Here is a 15,908-nt window from a genome sequence, read left to right as displayed (position 1 = left end):
GAAAGTGTGAAAAAAGCTTAATTGGCACCACGCTCTGGCTGTAACGTTTCCGCCCACTCGAGACGAACGCTCTAAAAACTCACCCCATCTTTCCTCTCCTATCACGCCCCCCTTCCCCTGCATCAGTTCAGTAAACATACAACCACTCTCAAGACTTCCGACAGCATTCCAGCCAAACAGCCAAACGCGATGCACAGACCAAACATCTCTAGAGCACATCGAAAAGCGTGATAAGCCCAAAGCAACATAAATTATCCGCGCACACTGTAGGCGCCGTAGGTTTTGTCCTTGTCGGATCGACTGGTGGCCTTTTTGCAAAACGATTTCCTCGAGCTTAACGCACTTGAGATCTATCTCGAGTCGCCGCATTACCTTAGCCACCGCAGCCGCGCCGCAGCGCCCAGCTCAGCCCTTTCCGATCTCCGAACACATGTGGCAAGTACAGGCGGGGCGCCAAGGCACGTTGGCCACCGAAAACCCCATTTGCTTGCTTGCGTGCAGGTGTTGTGGTGTTGACGCTTGACGCAGCGATGCAGCGAGGTCGTGACGCGCAAACAAACTTCTCCCGCCCGCACCGTCCATACGCGAGAAACAAGCCAAATGTACAGGCTGTGCTGGACAGAGGCGGAGCAGCAGTCGCCCAGAACCTCAAAAAAAGCACAGGAACGATGACAAGAATAACATCAGCAAGGAAAATAGGGGGCGGGTACCTGCGCCTCACCTACCCATGGAACTACCTACGTACCTATCTTACAAGCAGGAACAGCACGGTACCTATCTACACTTCAGTACATAGAGTCAGTCAACGCGCCAGGGACGGCTGCTGGCGGCTGGCGGCGGCGGGTCCCCAGACGACTTGAGTTTTACTCGCGCTTGGGCGCTTGGGTTTTCTTCTTTCTACCACGCCCAAGGCAAAGGCTGCTGGGTCTCGGCTGCATATATATGTGTACATAGAGTTGGGACTATGAATCGATGGAAGGAGAAAGACGTAAATTTGGATGCGGCTCGGCGACGTGGCTTCCTTGGGCCTGGGCTTGGGCTTGGGTGCGGGCTTGGGTGCGGTGAGGCTGTGTTGGAGACGAGACGAGATGAGATGAGGCTGGTCGAAAGTAAGGGAACGAAGTATGGGTGGGTGGATGGGACTGACTGCCTGATGGTGTTTTTCTGAAGTGAAAGGGTGAGGTTGAGGTAGGCGCAGAAAGTTCGAACGAGGATAGACATTTCTCAAGTGTTTGCGTGTGAACGACATCTGTCTCTTCTCTTCGTCCACTATTCATGCCCATCGAAAACCAGAGAAAAAGAAACAGGGAAAAGAGAATCAAAGATCCGTCGTCGCCTGCGCGACCACTATCCAGTCACTTTCCAAGACCGGGCCGCGCTTCTCTCCTGCGCTCGTCCTTCCACCTCCTGTACAATCCAAAACGACTGTTGATCCAGACACGAAGAGACGCACGAGCAGACACCTCGTCATGAAAGGGAGGGATAAGGTACAGAGGGTCGAGGAGGAGGGCGCAGCAGAAAGGAAAAAAGGCAGGTCAAAAAGGCTGCTTACGAATAAAACCACAGCAAACTCGCTCTCTGCTGCACTGCGCTTTCGCTTTGTCAACGCCCGGAAATGAGTCCAACAACGCAAGCAAGCAAGCAGCACAAAACCAAACACAGAGTGCAAAGCCCAAGAGAAGAATGGACACCACCAACTTACTTCGGCAATGGACTTATACCTCTTTGATGTAATTTGCCGGCACGCTCCTAACAATGCCGCCCTTCTCGACATCTGCCCACCCCTCACCAACGTCGCCGTTGATCAGCACGAACCGTTCGCCCTCAAATATGCTGTGTTCGGCCTCGCTACGGGCCTCGTAGTCGTACAGCGCTTCGGCATACTTGAGTTTCTTCGCCCCGCGCTTGGGCGCTACTGCTGGCCCCTTTTTCTTGCCTGCCGGCGACATGGTCGGGTTGTTTGCGGCCGCCGTGGACGAGTGGATCGAAGCCGTGCTGTTAGAGTAGGCGGATGAAGGACGCGCGGGTGATATGGGTAACGCTGCTGCGAGCGGTGTTGGGGTTGCTTGCAGTGCCGGAGCTGGTGTAGGTAGAGTTTCGACGTAGCTCGCAGGGACGAGGCCGGATTGCGTGCCGGCGCGGACAGTCATCCAGCCAGAGCCATCTTCTTGGGTCAGTAATGGACAATCAATGCATCAGCGTTGGTGACTTACCATCTGGCTCGATAATGACAACCTCCTTGCCTTCGTCGACAGATATCTCGCCCTCGCCCAGTGCTTGGTAATGGTAGAGCATACGTCCTCTTGGCTCGCCAGGCTTTGCTGCGCCGTCTCCATTTGCACCTCCGTCCTCTGCTGGCTTGATGTACTGTGCTGGCGGCGGTGCCATTATCCTATGCTTCCGAATGCCGCCCAGTGCCCCCTTGATCGTGCTACTCCTCTCGGGCTTCTCTTCCGCTTCGACCGAAGTTGCCGACACTGACCGGTGTGCTGAGGCAGAGTAGCCAGAGCTAAGTGTATTCATCGAATTCACCGTGTCGCTGCGGCCCAGTTTTGGCATGTCAGACTGCGAGTCTGACTGAGGCAGATTGGTTGACGATGCACGGGCAGATTCTTGACGGACAACTTTAAGCCTCTTTTTCTCCTCCTTGGATTGCTCCCCCGGGCAATCCGTGGGGACCTTCATTTGACACTTGCTGTGGCACGTGTAGCCGCAGTCTTGACAGTCGAATCCCTTCGCCGACAGCCCCCATATCCGCTCGCCGCAGAGATCGCAGTTTGTAGGAATCTTAAAAGTCTGGGACTTGAAGTTGTGGTTCCGTGCGCCAATGCTGATGTCGCCGACAGCCGTGGTAATGGTCGTTACCTCCACTTCGGCAGTCGTCTTTTGCTTCTGAATCTCATGGAGCGCTTCTTGCATCGCAAAGAGGGCCCGTACGCATTCCACCTCGTCCCTCTTGTCTTTGCCCTCTTGGATGAGATGCCTTACTTTTCTCGCATTCTCAACTTCGCCCAGCTTCTTGGCGATTTCACGTTCTAGTTCCCGGAGTGACCCTTTGCTCTTCATCAACACGTTCCGCAAAAAGACCTTGGTGCCATCGTCGGTTGGAATTGAGTCGTCATCAAGCCAGATGGGGCTTGGTTCAAAAACAAAGTCGGGCGGATCTTGCCACTCTGTCGCGTTGTGTCTGACAAACATCATCGAGTCTAGGGCGGGATTATTCCGTGGAATTTCGGAGGCCAAATGGTTCAAGAATTCTGTACTTCGGGCCAGCGTGGACGTCTCAATCTCCGCGGCGTGTAGCCAGATCTGGTTCAGTCTGGAGACGCGAGTCTCGGAAAGGTCTTGTAAACTCTGATCGTGTAAGATAAGCCACTGCTTCCAACGGCTTGGAGAACCTCCCCCGGATTCTTACATTTAGAAGCTCCGGCACATACTCGTGGTAGTACCTTTCTTTCTGTTTATTTGTAACGTTTATGTTCATTAAGTACATGCTCTGAGCAAGTGTTAGCAAGCTGGTAGGAAAGATGGCAAGTCGACGGTACCTTGATATTCCGCATCTCTGCCTGTGTCTGCTCAAACGCAGCTCGCGCCTTTTGCTTGCCGTGGTCCATGGCAGCGTCCGACTTTTTCCGCCGACTCTCCACTTCTTGACAGGCGCCATCGTATTTACCCTTCATCTTTTTGAGGTCGCTGTACTGAGAGTCTCGCTCCTTTTCCAATCTGCCGGCATAGTCGACGTGGGACTTGCGGAGTTCTTCGTACCGGGTGGCCAGTTGCTTGAGGGGTTCAGCCAGGTTCGAGAGAAGTTCGCCGGCGAATTGTTCGTGTTGGTTGGCGCGATTCTCGAGAGTGGTAAGTTGGACCTGCCATGTTGTCATGGAGGCGCTGTCTCGCGCGTCAGTCCGGACCCCACGGACCCCAGCCGAGGAGACGTACCATTCCAACGAGCCCGGAGTCACAGTGGGATTCTCTCCAACACTGATCAAGCTGGACTTTTTGGCCTTCTTCTCAAAGTACTTCTTTGCTAGCCCGTTGAGTCGCCCTGCATATTCCTTCTCTATGGCGCTCCGTTCGCGGTAGAACTGTTGTATATCATCGAGCCAGGCAATGCCGTTCCCGACCTAGGAGGGTCGAGTCAGTCATGTCGAGGCATTTCGCTCGCGCGCTGCGATCCGTGGCTCTACGTTTCGGGGATGCGGGAGCGGGGTGGGTGAGCTGCACGTACCCATGCGTTCACTGGCTTGAAGCCATCCTGCTCAAGCGGTTAGCCCTGGGGCGCTCTGATAGGCGCAGGACGGCGTACCTTCAGCTCGGCACCGAAGTTGGGAGCAATATCCAGTTCGGCCATGGTTGCAAACCTCAAGGTGGGGAGCGCAGTGGCAGGAATGCGATTGGGAGCATGGAGAGCAGTCGGGCAGGGCTGCAGGTGGGTTGGCGTACACACCGCGCGGCCCCTGCGGCGGTGATGGCGGGGGACATCAACCGCGGCCAAACATCGGTTTACGTCGACTTGACAATCCACCTTCAACCCCACGGCACGCCGTCATTGTCTCTACTCCACAACCCGAACCCTCACGCGCCGGCCTGCTGAATCTGCGCGCTCACCCCACTCGACGCGCCCACCAACCCGTCCTCACCAGACGAAAGCTTGCTCGGAACGCTCGCTCCTCCAAATACTCGTCGTCGCGACGTCACATCCACCATGTCGTCCGAAGAGCAGCCCCAGACCACTGCTCCCTCCCTCGAGAGCCGAATCACCAGCGAAGCTCCTGCGGACCCCCCTGCGGACGCGCCTGCGGAGACGCCTGCGGAGGACAGCGTCGAAGCCGCCCAAGTCGATGGCGCTCCCGCCAGCGGCAGCGGCCTGGCAGAGCCCGAATATGATGTCGAGGTGAAGCTGGCCGATCTTCAGGCGGACCCTAACAATCCGCTCTTCTCGGCCAAGTCTTTTGAGGACCTCAACTTGTATGTGCGATTGGATCTCCTGCGCCAAGCGCGCGTACTGACGCGCAATGATCAGGAAGCCGGAGCTGCTTCAGGGCCTCTACGGCATGAAGTTCCAGAAACCCTCCAAGATTCAAGAAAAGGCTCTGCCCCTGCTTCTCATCAATCCTCCTGCGAACATGATCGGACAGTCCCAATCTGGTACCGGCAAGACTGCTGCATTCACGCTCAACATTCTCTCGCGCATCGACCTTTCAACGCTGCAGCCTCAGGCCCTGGTTCTCGCCCCGAGCAGAGAACTTGCGCGACAGATTATTGGAGTCGTTCAAGAGATGGGCAAGTACATGAGCGGACTTGCGGTCACGGCTGCGATTCCTGACCCCTCTCGCCGCGGACAAAAGTACGAGGGCCAGGTCGTGGTTGGTACACCCGGTACTGTTATGGACATGATTAGGAAGAGGCTTTTGGATGCTAGAGGCATCAAGGTGCTCGTCTTGGACGAGGCCGACAACATGCTCGATCAGCAAGGCTTGGGAGAGCAGTGCAAGAGAGTCAAGATGTAAGGAGCTTCGTCTCGACGCAACATGAAGGCTAACTTGTCGCAGGCTCTTGCCCAAGGAGACTCAGATTGTCCTCTTCTCTGCTACCTTCCCCGACGAAGTTGTTCGCTACGCAAAGGGCTTTGCGCCGTCAGCCAACCAGCTTACTCTCAGACACGAGGAGCTCACCGTAGAAGGCATCAAGCAGTTTTACCTGGATTGCCAAGGCGAGGAAGACAAATTCCGTGTCTTGTTGCAGTTCTACGGCTTGATGACAATCGCTTCTTCCATCATTTTCGTCAAGGTCCGTCCGATATTCAACCAATCAGGGACGCTGCTAACAGGTTGAAGCGTCGCGATACCGCTGCTCAACTCGAGAGGCGCATGACAGCCGAAGGCCACAAAGTCGCGCAACTCTCCGGTGCTCTGGAGGGTCCTGATCGTGACATCATCATTGATAAATTCCGCAGTGGCGAGGCCAAGGTTCTCATCACCACCAACGTGCTCGCTCGTGGCATCGACGTCCAATCTGTCACCATGGTCATCAACTATGTAGGCTCAAACCCTTGGTGAAGTTCAACTCCCACTGACTGAGCGTAGGATATCCCCGAGACGGCCAGTGGTGAGCCGGACATGGAGACGTATCTGCACCGCATTGGTCGCACGGGAAGATTCGGCCGTGTTGGCGTGGCCATCAGCTTCATTCATGACAAGAGGAGTTGGCAGAACCTGGCTGAGATTGCTCAGTTCTACCACACAGAGCTACAGCCCCTCGATACGGATGACTGGGACCGGACCGAGGAAACCATCCAAAAGGTCATCAAGAGCTCGCGTGCCGGCAAGTCGACTGCGGAAATGATGTCCTAAGATGGGACGGCGTCCACGAAGGCCTTGTGACTTGCAGGACGTGATGACTGTCCCACGCAGTACGAGACATTTCGAAAAAGGTCGGATTTGCAATATGGAGGTGCTAAGATATCATGATAAGGCGTTGGTCCAAAAGCCATGAAAGGGTGGACATTTGCATGCGATGAAGGACAAAACTTCCAGCGAAAAAAAGTTCTAGACGGTGGAATCCAGCCGGATAGATTGAATTACGAGACAATCAAACGCGGCCACCAGAGTATCGTGCGGTCAATTGAAAGCTTGATTAATGTGCTCATTGGACAGCTTGGACTGACTCGAGCCGGTATTGACATGACATCTGCCCGAGGAAATTGCTCATCCTTGCCAACAGCCCTGATATCGTCGTGAAAAATGCTCGCAACAAGCCGAGCTCAATGGGACTTTCGCTGTGTCCGCGTTGGAAAGATCTACAGCGACACGTACAGCGGCGATATACCGCTGCCCCGCACTAAAATGCCCTTCGTCATAGGCAAGCCAGCATCTGACCACCACACCATGGCCGGTACCAAAGTCCTAAAGCTACCTACCAGGTTAAACCGCCGAAACCCAGACTCCGACTCGTCTCGATTGCTGGACGAACTTCAGAATCTGCTGGCGTGGAACAAAGGCCGTTGTCGCAAGAGACCAAGCTAGCTAGCTTCGATATCGCGCGCTGCTGGTGCGGCATTGACGTTTTTGTTTCCGCGGCCTGTCCAGCAGCTTTTGGTTGCAATACCAGGCCATACCCAGTAATCAGGGTGGTGGTTCTGCTCCCTGGTGCCGCCCGCAGACATGGATCACGCAACCGGCGACAGGAATGCCTCAGCAGCCACCACATCCGCGGAGACCACCACGTCGTCGTGGTCGACAAGGAACAATGCCGACTGTGAAGACGCGGGAGCTGGACATGACCGTTCAAGCTCTAGTACTGCCAGGCGGCCTGGTCTGGACGACGTGCAACGGTGCGCTACTCATTTCTCTACCCATCTTGCCTTGGCTCTACCCAGCCCATCGTGTCCGCCATCCCGCTTTGCTTTCTTATCCACCTGGACCCCGCCCTTGGTTCCGTTCAATTCTTTTTCTGACTTTTTGTCCAGTACCATCACCGCACCAGTGATACCGTCATCGTTCTATCTGGCGTCAGAGGCGTCTCCGTCGCTGTTCCGTTCTTCTCCTGCACTCAACCAAAGCAGCACCACATATTCCCACGCATCGTCTTCTCACCGCTACGCTTTGTACACTACAACCTCGACCACGAGCAATTCCTCCTCGCGCACACAGCAATACCGAAGCGCGCCGGCTCTCTCGACGTCCAATTCAGACACCGTTCTCGACGCGTTTCTCAACGGCAGCGGCGGCAGCAGCGAGGCTGCAGGATTGAGTCTTGGCAGCAGCAGCTTTGCCTCTGGGCGCGACAGCCCCGGGCGCCGCAGCGTCGTCACATTCAGCGAGCCAATGGAGACACCTGGAGCAGAGAGGCGGCGGCGACTGCACGAGGAACAGCAAAGAGAGGCCAAGAGCCAGGAGCGCGACACCGGATACGTGAGCAGCAGTGCGGATGAGACGACGGGGATTCTGGGCGCGGACCGCAATGGTGGCGTGAGATCTTACCAGGCGACCGCGGGCGAAGGCACAAGCAAGCCCCAGGTCGAACAGGAAGACACGGAGACGGAGACTGATGCTGAGTCGCGGGATACGGATGAGACGGCCACGGGGAGAGACGCTGGACACAGGAGCAGCAGGGCAAGAGAGAGTAGCTTGAGCAGCTACGCGTCGACGGTGCGCTCCAGAAGACAAGGCATTGGCGGCGCGTCGACGTCCAGAAATGGACGAGCACACGGCAACGGTTCCGGAGCCAGTGGCGTGGGCAATGGTAGCGGCAATGGCGCTGTCGTTGATGCGGTTGAAGAAGGATGGTGGAAGAAGATCGCAGATCGATATGGAAGCGTGGAGCTGGACAACAAGGGGTCTGTTGCTCGCGACCATTTGGCATTGGGTATGTCCACTTCATCTACGAGCCTCCACATGCTCAGACAGCTAACATTCACCGAACAGAGCGCACCTTTCTCGCCTGGCTCCGCACCTCTCTCTCCTTCGCCAGCATAGGCATCGCAGTAACCCAACTCTTCCGGCTCAATACATCGCTCTCTTCTCCACCGAACCCCTCAGACGTCCACCTCCGCCACGTGGGCAAGCCTCTAGGCGCTACCTTCATCGGCGTCTCGATTGTTATCCTGCTCATTGGTTTCCATCGCTACTTTGAGTCGCAGCACTACGTCATTAGGGGCAAATTCCCTGCCAGCCGGGGCAGCGTCGTCATCGTCAGCCTTATTGCCGCCGCCCTGATTGTCACGAGCCTGGTCGTTATCCTTGCGGTTGCTCCGAAGGCGCTGGAGAGGTGAAGAACTTGCAAAAGATGCTTTTCTGTGTAGATCGGGTGGTGGGTGACACGACCGAAAAGAAGAGGAAAAGACGCAAGAACGATTCCAGCTCGAAACTCATGTGCCACGATACGACGGCTGTTGCAACAACGTCCTGATCTTTCCGCGTGTCAAGAGGATTTGTGTCCGACGCTAAATCTGTATGTAAGCATATATGTAGAATGGCCAGTCATTATTGTATGTCTGATCTGTCGTAGGGCACGTTGTATAAACATCGCATTCACACTCAAGCTTGGAGCAAGACACAGAAAATATGTGTTCTATTAAACTAGCTTTTGCCGACTACGCTACGACGCGGAGACTTTGCCGACCGACAGTCATTCAGTCGACAAGAAATCCCGCCAATGCCACTTCACTCTTATTGAAGGACATGACTATCAATCTATGTCAAATGCGAATCAAATCCAGAAACAAGGGGGGAAAGAGGGGGGTGTGTATTCCTGGCGCTTCCTCCTAATACGCCTGGCTATCTCCATACGTGATGGCACCATCAGCGCACTTGGTGCCCGGCGCAACACTCTGCCACGTAACGGTGCCCCAATTGCAGAGCCCAAACAGCGCCTCGCCGTTACAATACAGCTTGCCGTCAGACGCACAGGACGAGCTCTGCGCCCCCGTCGTCGGCACGGGCGCCGCGCTGGACTGCGGCTCCGTCACGACGGTATTCCCATTGGTTGACGGGCCGCTCGCAAAGGGCGTGGGTGTGGGCGTGGGCGTCGAGGCCGATCCGATGACCTTGTTGCCCTCGGCGTTGTCGTCCCTCGCGGCCACGATGGCGTTGTTGACGCACTGCGTGCCTGGAGCGACCGGCTTCCAGCGCACGCGCCCGTTGTCGCAGAGCGCGTATACGGTCTTGTCGTTTGCTTTGCAGACGAGCTGGCCGTTGTTTTCGGGCGTGCAGCGGCGCGCGGGCGAGGGCGAGGGCGAGGGCGAGGGCGTCGGCGTTGGCGTGGTGGAGCTGGGCGTCGGTGTTGGGCTGGAGCTCGACGGCGTGCGGGTCCGCGTCCGGGTGCGTATACGCGTGGTGGTGGACAAGGTCGAAAGGATTGTCGTCGTGGGAGGGGCCGGGGTCGATGACGACGGCGAGCTGCTGTCAGGAGATGGTGGCGTCTGCGTCGATGGCACCGGCGACGGCGTTGAGGACGAGCTTGGAGAGAAGTGGGAGTGCGTTATCGTATGTGCATACGTCCCGGTATGCAAGTGAGTATGCGTACGCAAGTTCGTATTGTCCGAGGTCGAGCTGGATCCAGGCGAACAGAAGGTACATCTGCGAGAACTCGTGTCTGGAGAGACCGAGCTTGGACTGCTGGACGAAGGACTGGGGCTGCTTGAAGGAGTAGTCGTAGTAGGAGGCGACAGCGTGATGGGACTGCCAGAAGTAACCACCGATATCGGGATTGAGCTCAAGGAGGTTGAAATGAGACCCGAGGACGGACTGCTCGAGACCACCACAGACGACGTCGAGCTGGAGCTCACAGAGCTCGGGCTCGACGGTGTTAGCGATGAGCTAGGAGTGCTTGAACTTACTGCATCCGAAGCCGTCGTACTCGCTGGTGTTTGCGATGGTGTTTCAACGAGGACCGTGTATGTCGAAGCCGCCGGGTTCTCGTCGAGAAGCAGAAGGCTCCGGGTGCCAATGCCGTCATAAGCAGCCGTGATGATTGCGCTGATACCGGTTGACCTGACTGGCACTGATGTAGGAACAAGGAAGAAAGAGCTCGGTGTGAGCCCGTATCTTGAAAGAGCCGTGGCAGAGTGCGCATCCGCCAAGGCGCCAAAGAAGCCCTGATTGAAGAACCGCGTGAGAAGGCTCGTCGACGAGGAACTTGGTGTGGGCGTCGAGCTTGCCGACGCTGAACTCGAGGAACTGGAACTTGCTCCGGAACTTGTCGTGGGAGGGACAGACGAGGGGGTCGTGCTGCTCGAAGGGCTAGAGCTTGTCCCAGAACTTGTCGTTGGAGTACTAGATGAGGGCGTCGTGCTGCTCGAAGGACTAGAACTTGCGCTAGGACTTGACGTTGGAGGGGCAGACGAGGGGCTCGTGCTGCTCGAGGACAGTGACGGGGACACGGTCGAACTGGTCGTTGCCCGGCTTGTAAGCGAAGATGTGATAAAGTCTGTTCCCGAGGACCCACTTGCTGTGGAATAAGGAACCTCGACAACATACGTGTATATCTGGGCAAATGCCGTGACGCCCGCGGGAGCCAGCACAATGGTTTGGGACGTAGGACCATTGTACTCTGCAGTTATCGTATATCTGGCGTAAGAGAGTGAAGACGGAGAACTGGCCGGCGTCTCTGTAAGAGGAGTGAGGACGTAGGTCTTCGTTGGCGGCGAATTGCGTGAATAGGTGACCGTGATCGTGTTTATGGCGGCTGCCACTCCAGATCCAGGGGGGAAGAAGTAACCCCTAGTTGTCACGCTAGGAGAGGAAGTACTTGGCGCGGAAGTCGTCTGCCCTGCCGATGTCGTTGCTGAAGGAGAGGAAGGCTGGCTTGAACTCGTCTGAGAACCGCTTACAGGCGTCGAAGTCAAGTAAGTGGTCATCGAAGTTGAGTAGCTGTTGTACACAGCATCCGTGTCCGTAGAGGCGCTGGTAATGACCAATGTCGACGAAGTGACAAAAGTAGTAAAGGCTGTCCCAGTAGGCGTGGAACTTGGTGCGCTTGATGTTGGTCGAGGCGTTTCTATGAGCAATGTATAATCCTGAGAGGTGAGGGCCGCTTGAGGCGCTCTTGGGACGAAGCTGTAGGCTGATGGGAGGGCCCTTTGAATGATACCGAAAGACGTTGTGCCATACAGGAAGACGCTTTGGGTAGTGATTCCGTCGTATTGTGCCGTAATTGTTGTCAGGGGAGTACCCGGCAACGTGGAGTCAGTGGGCGCGACAACAAATATGCTTGGCGTGATGCTGTAGGATCGATCTATTGTGATTGTTCTCGTCTGCATGTCGGCTCCAAGGGAGGCATAATAGTATCTTGTGATCAGGACCGTTGTTGATGACGAGGGCTGAGTGGGACTCCCTGAGGTCGCGGACGCCGTCTGCGTTGTCGTGGGCGGAGAAGTGGTGGGCTGGCTCGGACTCGTCCCAGACGACGCGCTTTGAGTTGGAGCTGAGACGGTTGATGGAGGATTGATGATGATGGACGGTTGTGTCACCGAGTTCGAATTCGAGACCGTCGTCGTAGTGGCAGAGGACGAGGATGGGGTACTTGACGAGGATGGGGTACTTGACGAGCTTGGGGTACTTGACGAGCTTGGGGTACTTGACGAGCTTGGGGTACTTGACGTGCTTGGAGTACTTGACGTGCTTGACGTGTAAGGTGTCAAAATCGCGCGTGTTGCTGTGCCAGGTCCCCTTGAGTCTGAGATGAGGAGGCCGTATGTTTGGACCCCATTATACGCAAGAGTCAAGGTCGGAACCACTTGCGTTGCGCCCGAGTAGGAATAATCAGGGGAAATGACGAACGAGGTTGGCAAACTAGGATACCTCGGGTCCTCAAAGACTGTGACCGTTTCGACACCCGGCGTAAGAAGGCCACCCCTTGTTGGGTAGTAAAATCTTGTGGAGAGGCCTCTTGACGAGGAAACTGAAGAGGAAGTGGTAATTGTTGGCTGGGTCACCGAGTTCGAGATGGAATCCGTCGTCGTCGTCGCAGAGGAAGGCGATGTAGTAGGGGTAGTTGAGACAGCTCGAGGTGTCGCAAGGAAGGGTGTTTGAGGGCCATAAGAATCATCCCAGGCAAAAAATCTGAACGTCCTGGACTCATCGTGTGCAATAGTCACGGTATGACTTAATGGTGCCCCAAGACCTGGGCCCCCGGGGCTAATAACGAGTGTAGTTGGCGAAATACGGAACAGTGGGTCTGAGGTGACCACGATAGTCTGCACGTCCGGCGAAGGTAAACGCTCAGTGCCACTTGCATAGTATTTCTTTGTAGACAGGGACGTTGACGGGGTGGTGGTCGTCGATTCAGTGGTGCTTGCCGATGGAGTCGTGGTTGTCGGTTGTGTGAGCGAATTGGAATTGGACTCCGCAGTCGTGGTGGCAGATGAAGAGGGAGTACTGGACAGTGCTCGAGGCGTCGCAATAGCCAATGTGCTTCCCACAGAGTAATAGTTTCCAGCATTTACATCTGACACATAAAAGCCGAATGTGGTGGGCCCATCATATTCAAAGGTCAGGGTTTTACGATCCAACATTGCACCACGGACTGGAGTTCCGGACACAAGAACGAATGTAGTGGGCAGGGTACGAAATCGTGAGTATTGGTCCGAGGAGATAGTGACAGTCTGTGGCGAAGCAGGAACATATGCATTACCCGGAGTTGGGTTGTAAAATCTCGTAGAGAGCTGCGTCGTGGTCGTTCCACCAGACGGGGTGGTGGATTCCGATGGAGTGGTGCTCGCCGATGGAGTGGTGCTCGCCGATGGAGTGGTGCTCGCCGATGGAGTGGTGCTCGCCGATGGAGTGGTGCTCGCCGATGGAGTAGAGCTTGCCGATGGAGTAGAGCTTGCCGATGGAGTAGAGCTCGCCGATGGAGTAGAGCTTTCCGATGGAGTAGAGCTCGCTGATGGAGTAGAGCTCGCTGATGGAGTAGAGCTTGCTGATGGAGTAGAGCTTTCTGATGGAGTAGAGCTTTCTGATGGAGTAGAGCTTGCCGATGGAGCGGGGGTACTCAACGCCGCTCGAGGCGTCGCAACAGCCAATGTTCTGGGAAAACTTTCGCTGATTGACATATAGAAACTGAATGTGCTGGGCCCATCATATTCAACGGTCGCGGTTCTGTAGTCCACCTGTCCACGGACTGAAGATCCGGGCTCAATAACGAATGTAGTAGGCAGGACCGGATATCTTGAGAATTGGTCTGCGGAGACAGTGACAGTCTGCTGCGGCGGCGAAGGACCGAATGTCTCACCCGGAGCTAGGTCGTAAGACGACGTAAAGAGCCGCGTGGTCGTTCCACCTGACACGCTCCGACGTTCGAAGAGGTTGACCTCGTCCTGTGCAATGAGATCAGCAAAGGCAGCTCGGACGAAAGGGGAGGCCAACTTACCTCGTCGTCGGACTCGTCCAAAGACTCGTCCACATCCCTTTTGCCGTAACCCCAACTCTTGTCGAGTCCCTTGACAGGCTTGTCCTTGACCCAGCAGCCATCGCCGACGGGGTACCTTTTCATTCTCTTGGCTTGCCTCTCCACTTCGTTGATGATGCCCGATTCAACGTTGTTGATTTTCTGATCGCCCGGATATGGGAACGCAAGCTCCGTGTCGTTCTTGGTGATGCAAGCAATCCTGTTCCACCTGCCCTTGGGTCCGTACTTGCCATTCAAGGCGTTTTGGTAGTCCGCCTTGGATTCTTTGTCGACGTCGAAGCTTCCAACATTGACGTTTCCAATGAACATGGTCGGCAGCTTCTTCAGCCATCCCTTGCCCGCCTTTTTGGGCTTCTTCTTCTTTGGTTTGCCCTCGACGATTTCAACGGGCGCACACTCCATCCACATTTCTGGTCTGCCGGTGCTCGGAACCTGCGGAAACCACGTCCAAGCCAACGTGTAGTTGCCATTGGCAGCGTTTTCGGGGATGTAGAACGGTACAGGGTCCAACTTGTTGTCGACCTTGCCGGGACAATTTCCCTCAATGGACGTGATGACTTTGAACTCGGAGTCGAGCCTTGGAGGGAAATCGGGGGACAGTGCAAACTGGCATGACCCGCCGCTGTGGCTGGTCCATCCTTCGATGATGGCCTCGTGTTTCTGCCCAGCCTCGAGGGCAGTCCGAATGAGAGGAATAGTGAACCCGTTCAAATCTCCCATGTGGAGAAAGTAGCAAGGGTAATCGAGGAAGCTCTTCATCGGAAGCCTCTCCTCATGGTTGATTTCGTAAGGAACTGGTTGCTGGAGCCTGAGGGAGGTTTTGTGACCGGCTTTAGGGGCTGGCGACCCTGCAGCCGTGGCCAGCAAGAGAAGGCTGGCGAAGGCGGTTTTGGCAACCATGATGACGGACACAGCACTGTCAGCAGCTGCGGCAGTCAGAGGTTGAGCGGGGATTTGGAAGCCTCCCTTAGAATAGGATTGAATCGAGTTTTTAATCCACATTGAGATTTTGCCTCGTCTTTGCGATCTGGTCCGGCCCACGCCGCTTCAGACCATCTCGTCATTTCCCCACCAGGGCGGTGATGGTATCGGCGGACGCGGAGAGGAATCGTTCGTCAATGGTCTAGAGACGATGCAGGACTAAGTCTGTCGACCGACAAACTAATCCCTTCCATTATTAGAAGCCCGCCATGATGTGACATCTCCCTTGTTGAGTGGGTTCCTCATGGTTGCATCATCTGCCAGCAAGCCTTTGGAGGTGGTGGAGCGACGAATTCAAGACGCACACATCAATCGCACGAGAGACCTGAAGACTTCAGCATCTTCAAAATTGCTGGCGGCAGGCACAACGAAAACTTGCCTCATCAACACCACCCATTGCAGTCCCAACATTCTCTCCAACGGCCGCAAAGTCTTTGGGACACCATTGCGCAAAGAGGCCGCACATGCAACGACGTACTCAGAGACGACGTTGAACTAGCCTCATCGCTTGTCTAGAAGTTGCCCCATGCGGTTAGCTCGACAAAGTTAGGCCTCCTGGATTCGCAGCACCCCTTGAACACTTACCCGGTTCTCCTGCGGTTGTAGCCCCTTGCTGCTCTGTTTCCCTTCATCTGTGGTGCGATCTCCACGGTGGGGTCAGTTTCAGAGAGATCGAACCGAGATATAGCAATCGCGCTCCCCCGCCCCGGTTGTTGGATCGAATCAGGTCGTGATTTTGTACTGTCGTTTCCAAGTGCTCGAGCAGTTTGTTCCCAGGAACGCCGCTGCTCAGCCCCACACAGCTCTCTCATGATCGTACAAAAATATCTACACCAAAGTCGAATCCCCACCTGTTCCGCCGCTCCAAAGTCAGAAGGGAACGCTGTCCTCCTGCCCCAAAGTCCAAAGAACCAAAAGGACCGACCGACCGTTTACCGTAAACAATTGAACCCAATGCCAGTTCGTCCGTGTCTACATTGACGCCGTGTCGCGCCACCCTGCCGCGCGAGACAAAAAAG

At 55.6% G+C, this 15,908-nt stretch overlaps 4 protein-coding genes across 4 annotated transcripts; 2 read left to right on the top strand and 2 right to left on the bottom strand.

The window, feature by feature from the left end:
* Positions 1 to 1,263: 1,263 nt before the first annotated feature.
* On the bottom strand, positions 1,264 to 4,455 carry J3D65DRAFT_642056 (uncharacterized protein). Its single transcript, XM_066801952.1, has 7 exons — positions 4,307 to 4,455; positions 4,229 to 4,255; positions 3,940 to 4,124; positions 3,546 to 3,888; positions 3,416 to 3,496; positions 2,214 to 3,354; positions 1,264 to 2,164 (listed from the first exon to the last, which is right to left on the bottom strand). The coding sequence occupies exons 1-7, from the start codon at positions 4,349 to 4,351 to the stop codon at positions 1,716 to 1,718; spliced, it is 2,271 nt and encodes a 756-aa protein (XP_066649918.1). The 5' UTR covers positions 4,352 to 4,455; the 3' UTR covers positions 1,264 to 1,715.
* On the top strand, positions 4,330 to 6,646 carry J3D65DRAFT_642055 (ATP-dependent RNA helicase-like protein dbp5). Its single transcript, XM_066801951.1, has 5 exons — positions 4,330 to 4,968; positions 5,024 to 5,506; positions 5,553 to 5,790; positions 5,838 to 6,038; positions 6,087 to 6,646. The coding sequence occupies exons 1-5, from the start codon at positions 4,706 to 4,708 to the stop codon at positions 6,351 to 6,353; spliced, it is 1,452 nt and encodes a 483-aa protein (XP_066649917.1). The 5' UTR covers positions 4,330 to 4,705; the 3' UTR covers positions 6,354 to 6,646.
* Positions 6,647 to 7,826: 1,180 nt separating this feature from the next.
* Positions 7,827 to 8,773, top strand: J3D65DRAFT_562152 (uncharacterized protein; the record flags this gene model as incomplete). Its single annotated transcript, XM_066797550.1, has 2 exons — positions 7,827 to 8,367; positions 8,427 to 8,773. 2 exons carry the CDS (start codon positions 7,827 to 7,829, stop codon positions 8,771 to 8,773), a joined length of 888 nt encoding a protein of 295 aa, XP_066649916.1.
* Positions 8,774 to 14,277: 5,504 nt separating this feature from the next.
* Positions 14,278 to 14,628, bottom strand: J3D65DRAFT_562372 (uncharacterized protein; the record flags this gene model as incomplete). The annotated part of the gene is made up of 1 exon (XM_066797560.1): positions 14,278 to 14,628. A coding segment is annotated over one exon (351 nt), but the record flags the coding sequence as incomplete, so codon positions are not given.
* Positions 14,629 to 15,908: the final 1,280 nt, after the last annotated feature.

Source organism: Phyllosticta citribraziliensis (assembly GCF_038025025.1).
Source record: "Phyllosticta citribraziliensis strain CPC 17464 chromosome Unknown J3D65scaffold_16, whole genome shotgun sequence".
NCBI classification, from domain to species: domain Eukaryota; kingdom Fungi; phylum Ascomycota; class Dothideomycetes; order Botryosphaeriales; family Phyllostictaceae; genus Phyllosticta; species Phyllosticta citribraziliensis.
The sequence above is the reverse complement of the archived record's forward strand: the minus strand, read 5'-3'. Positions and strand labels throughout refer to the sequence as shown.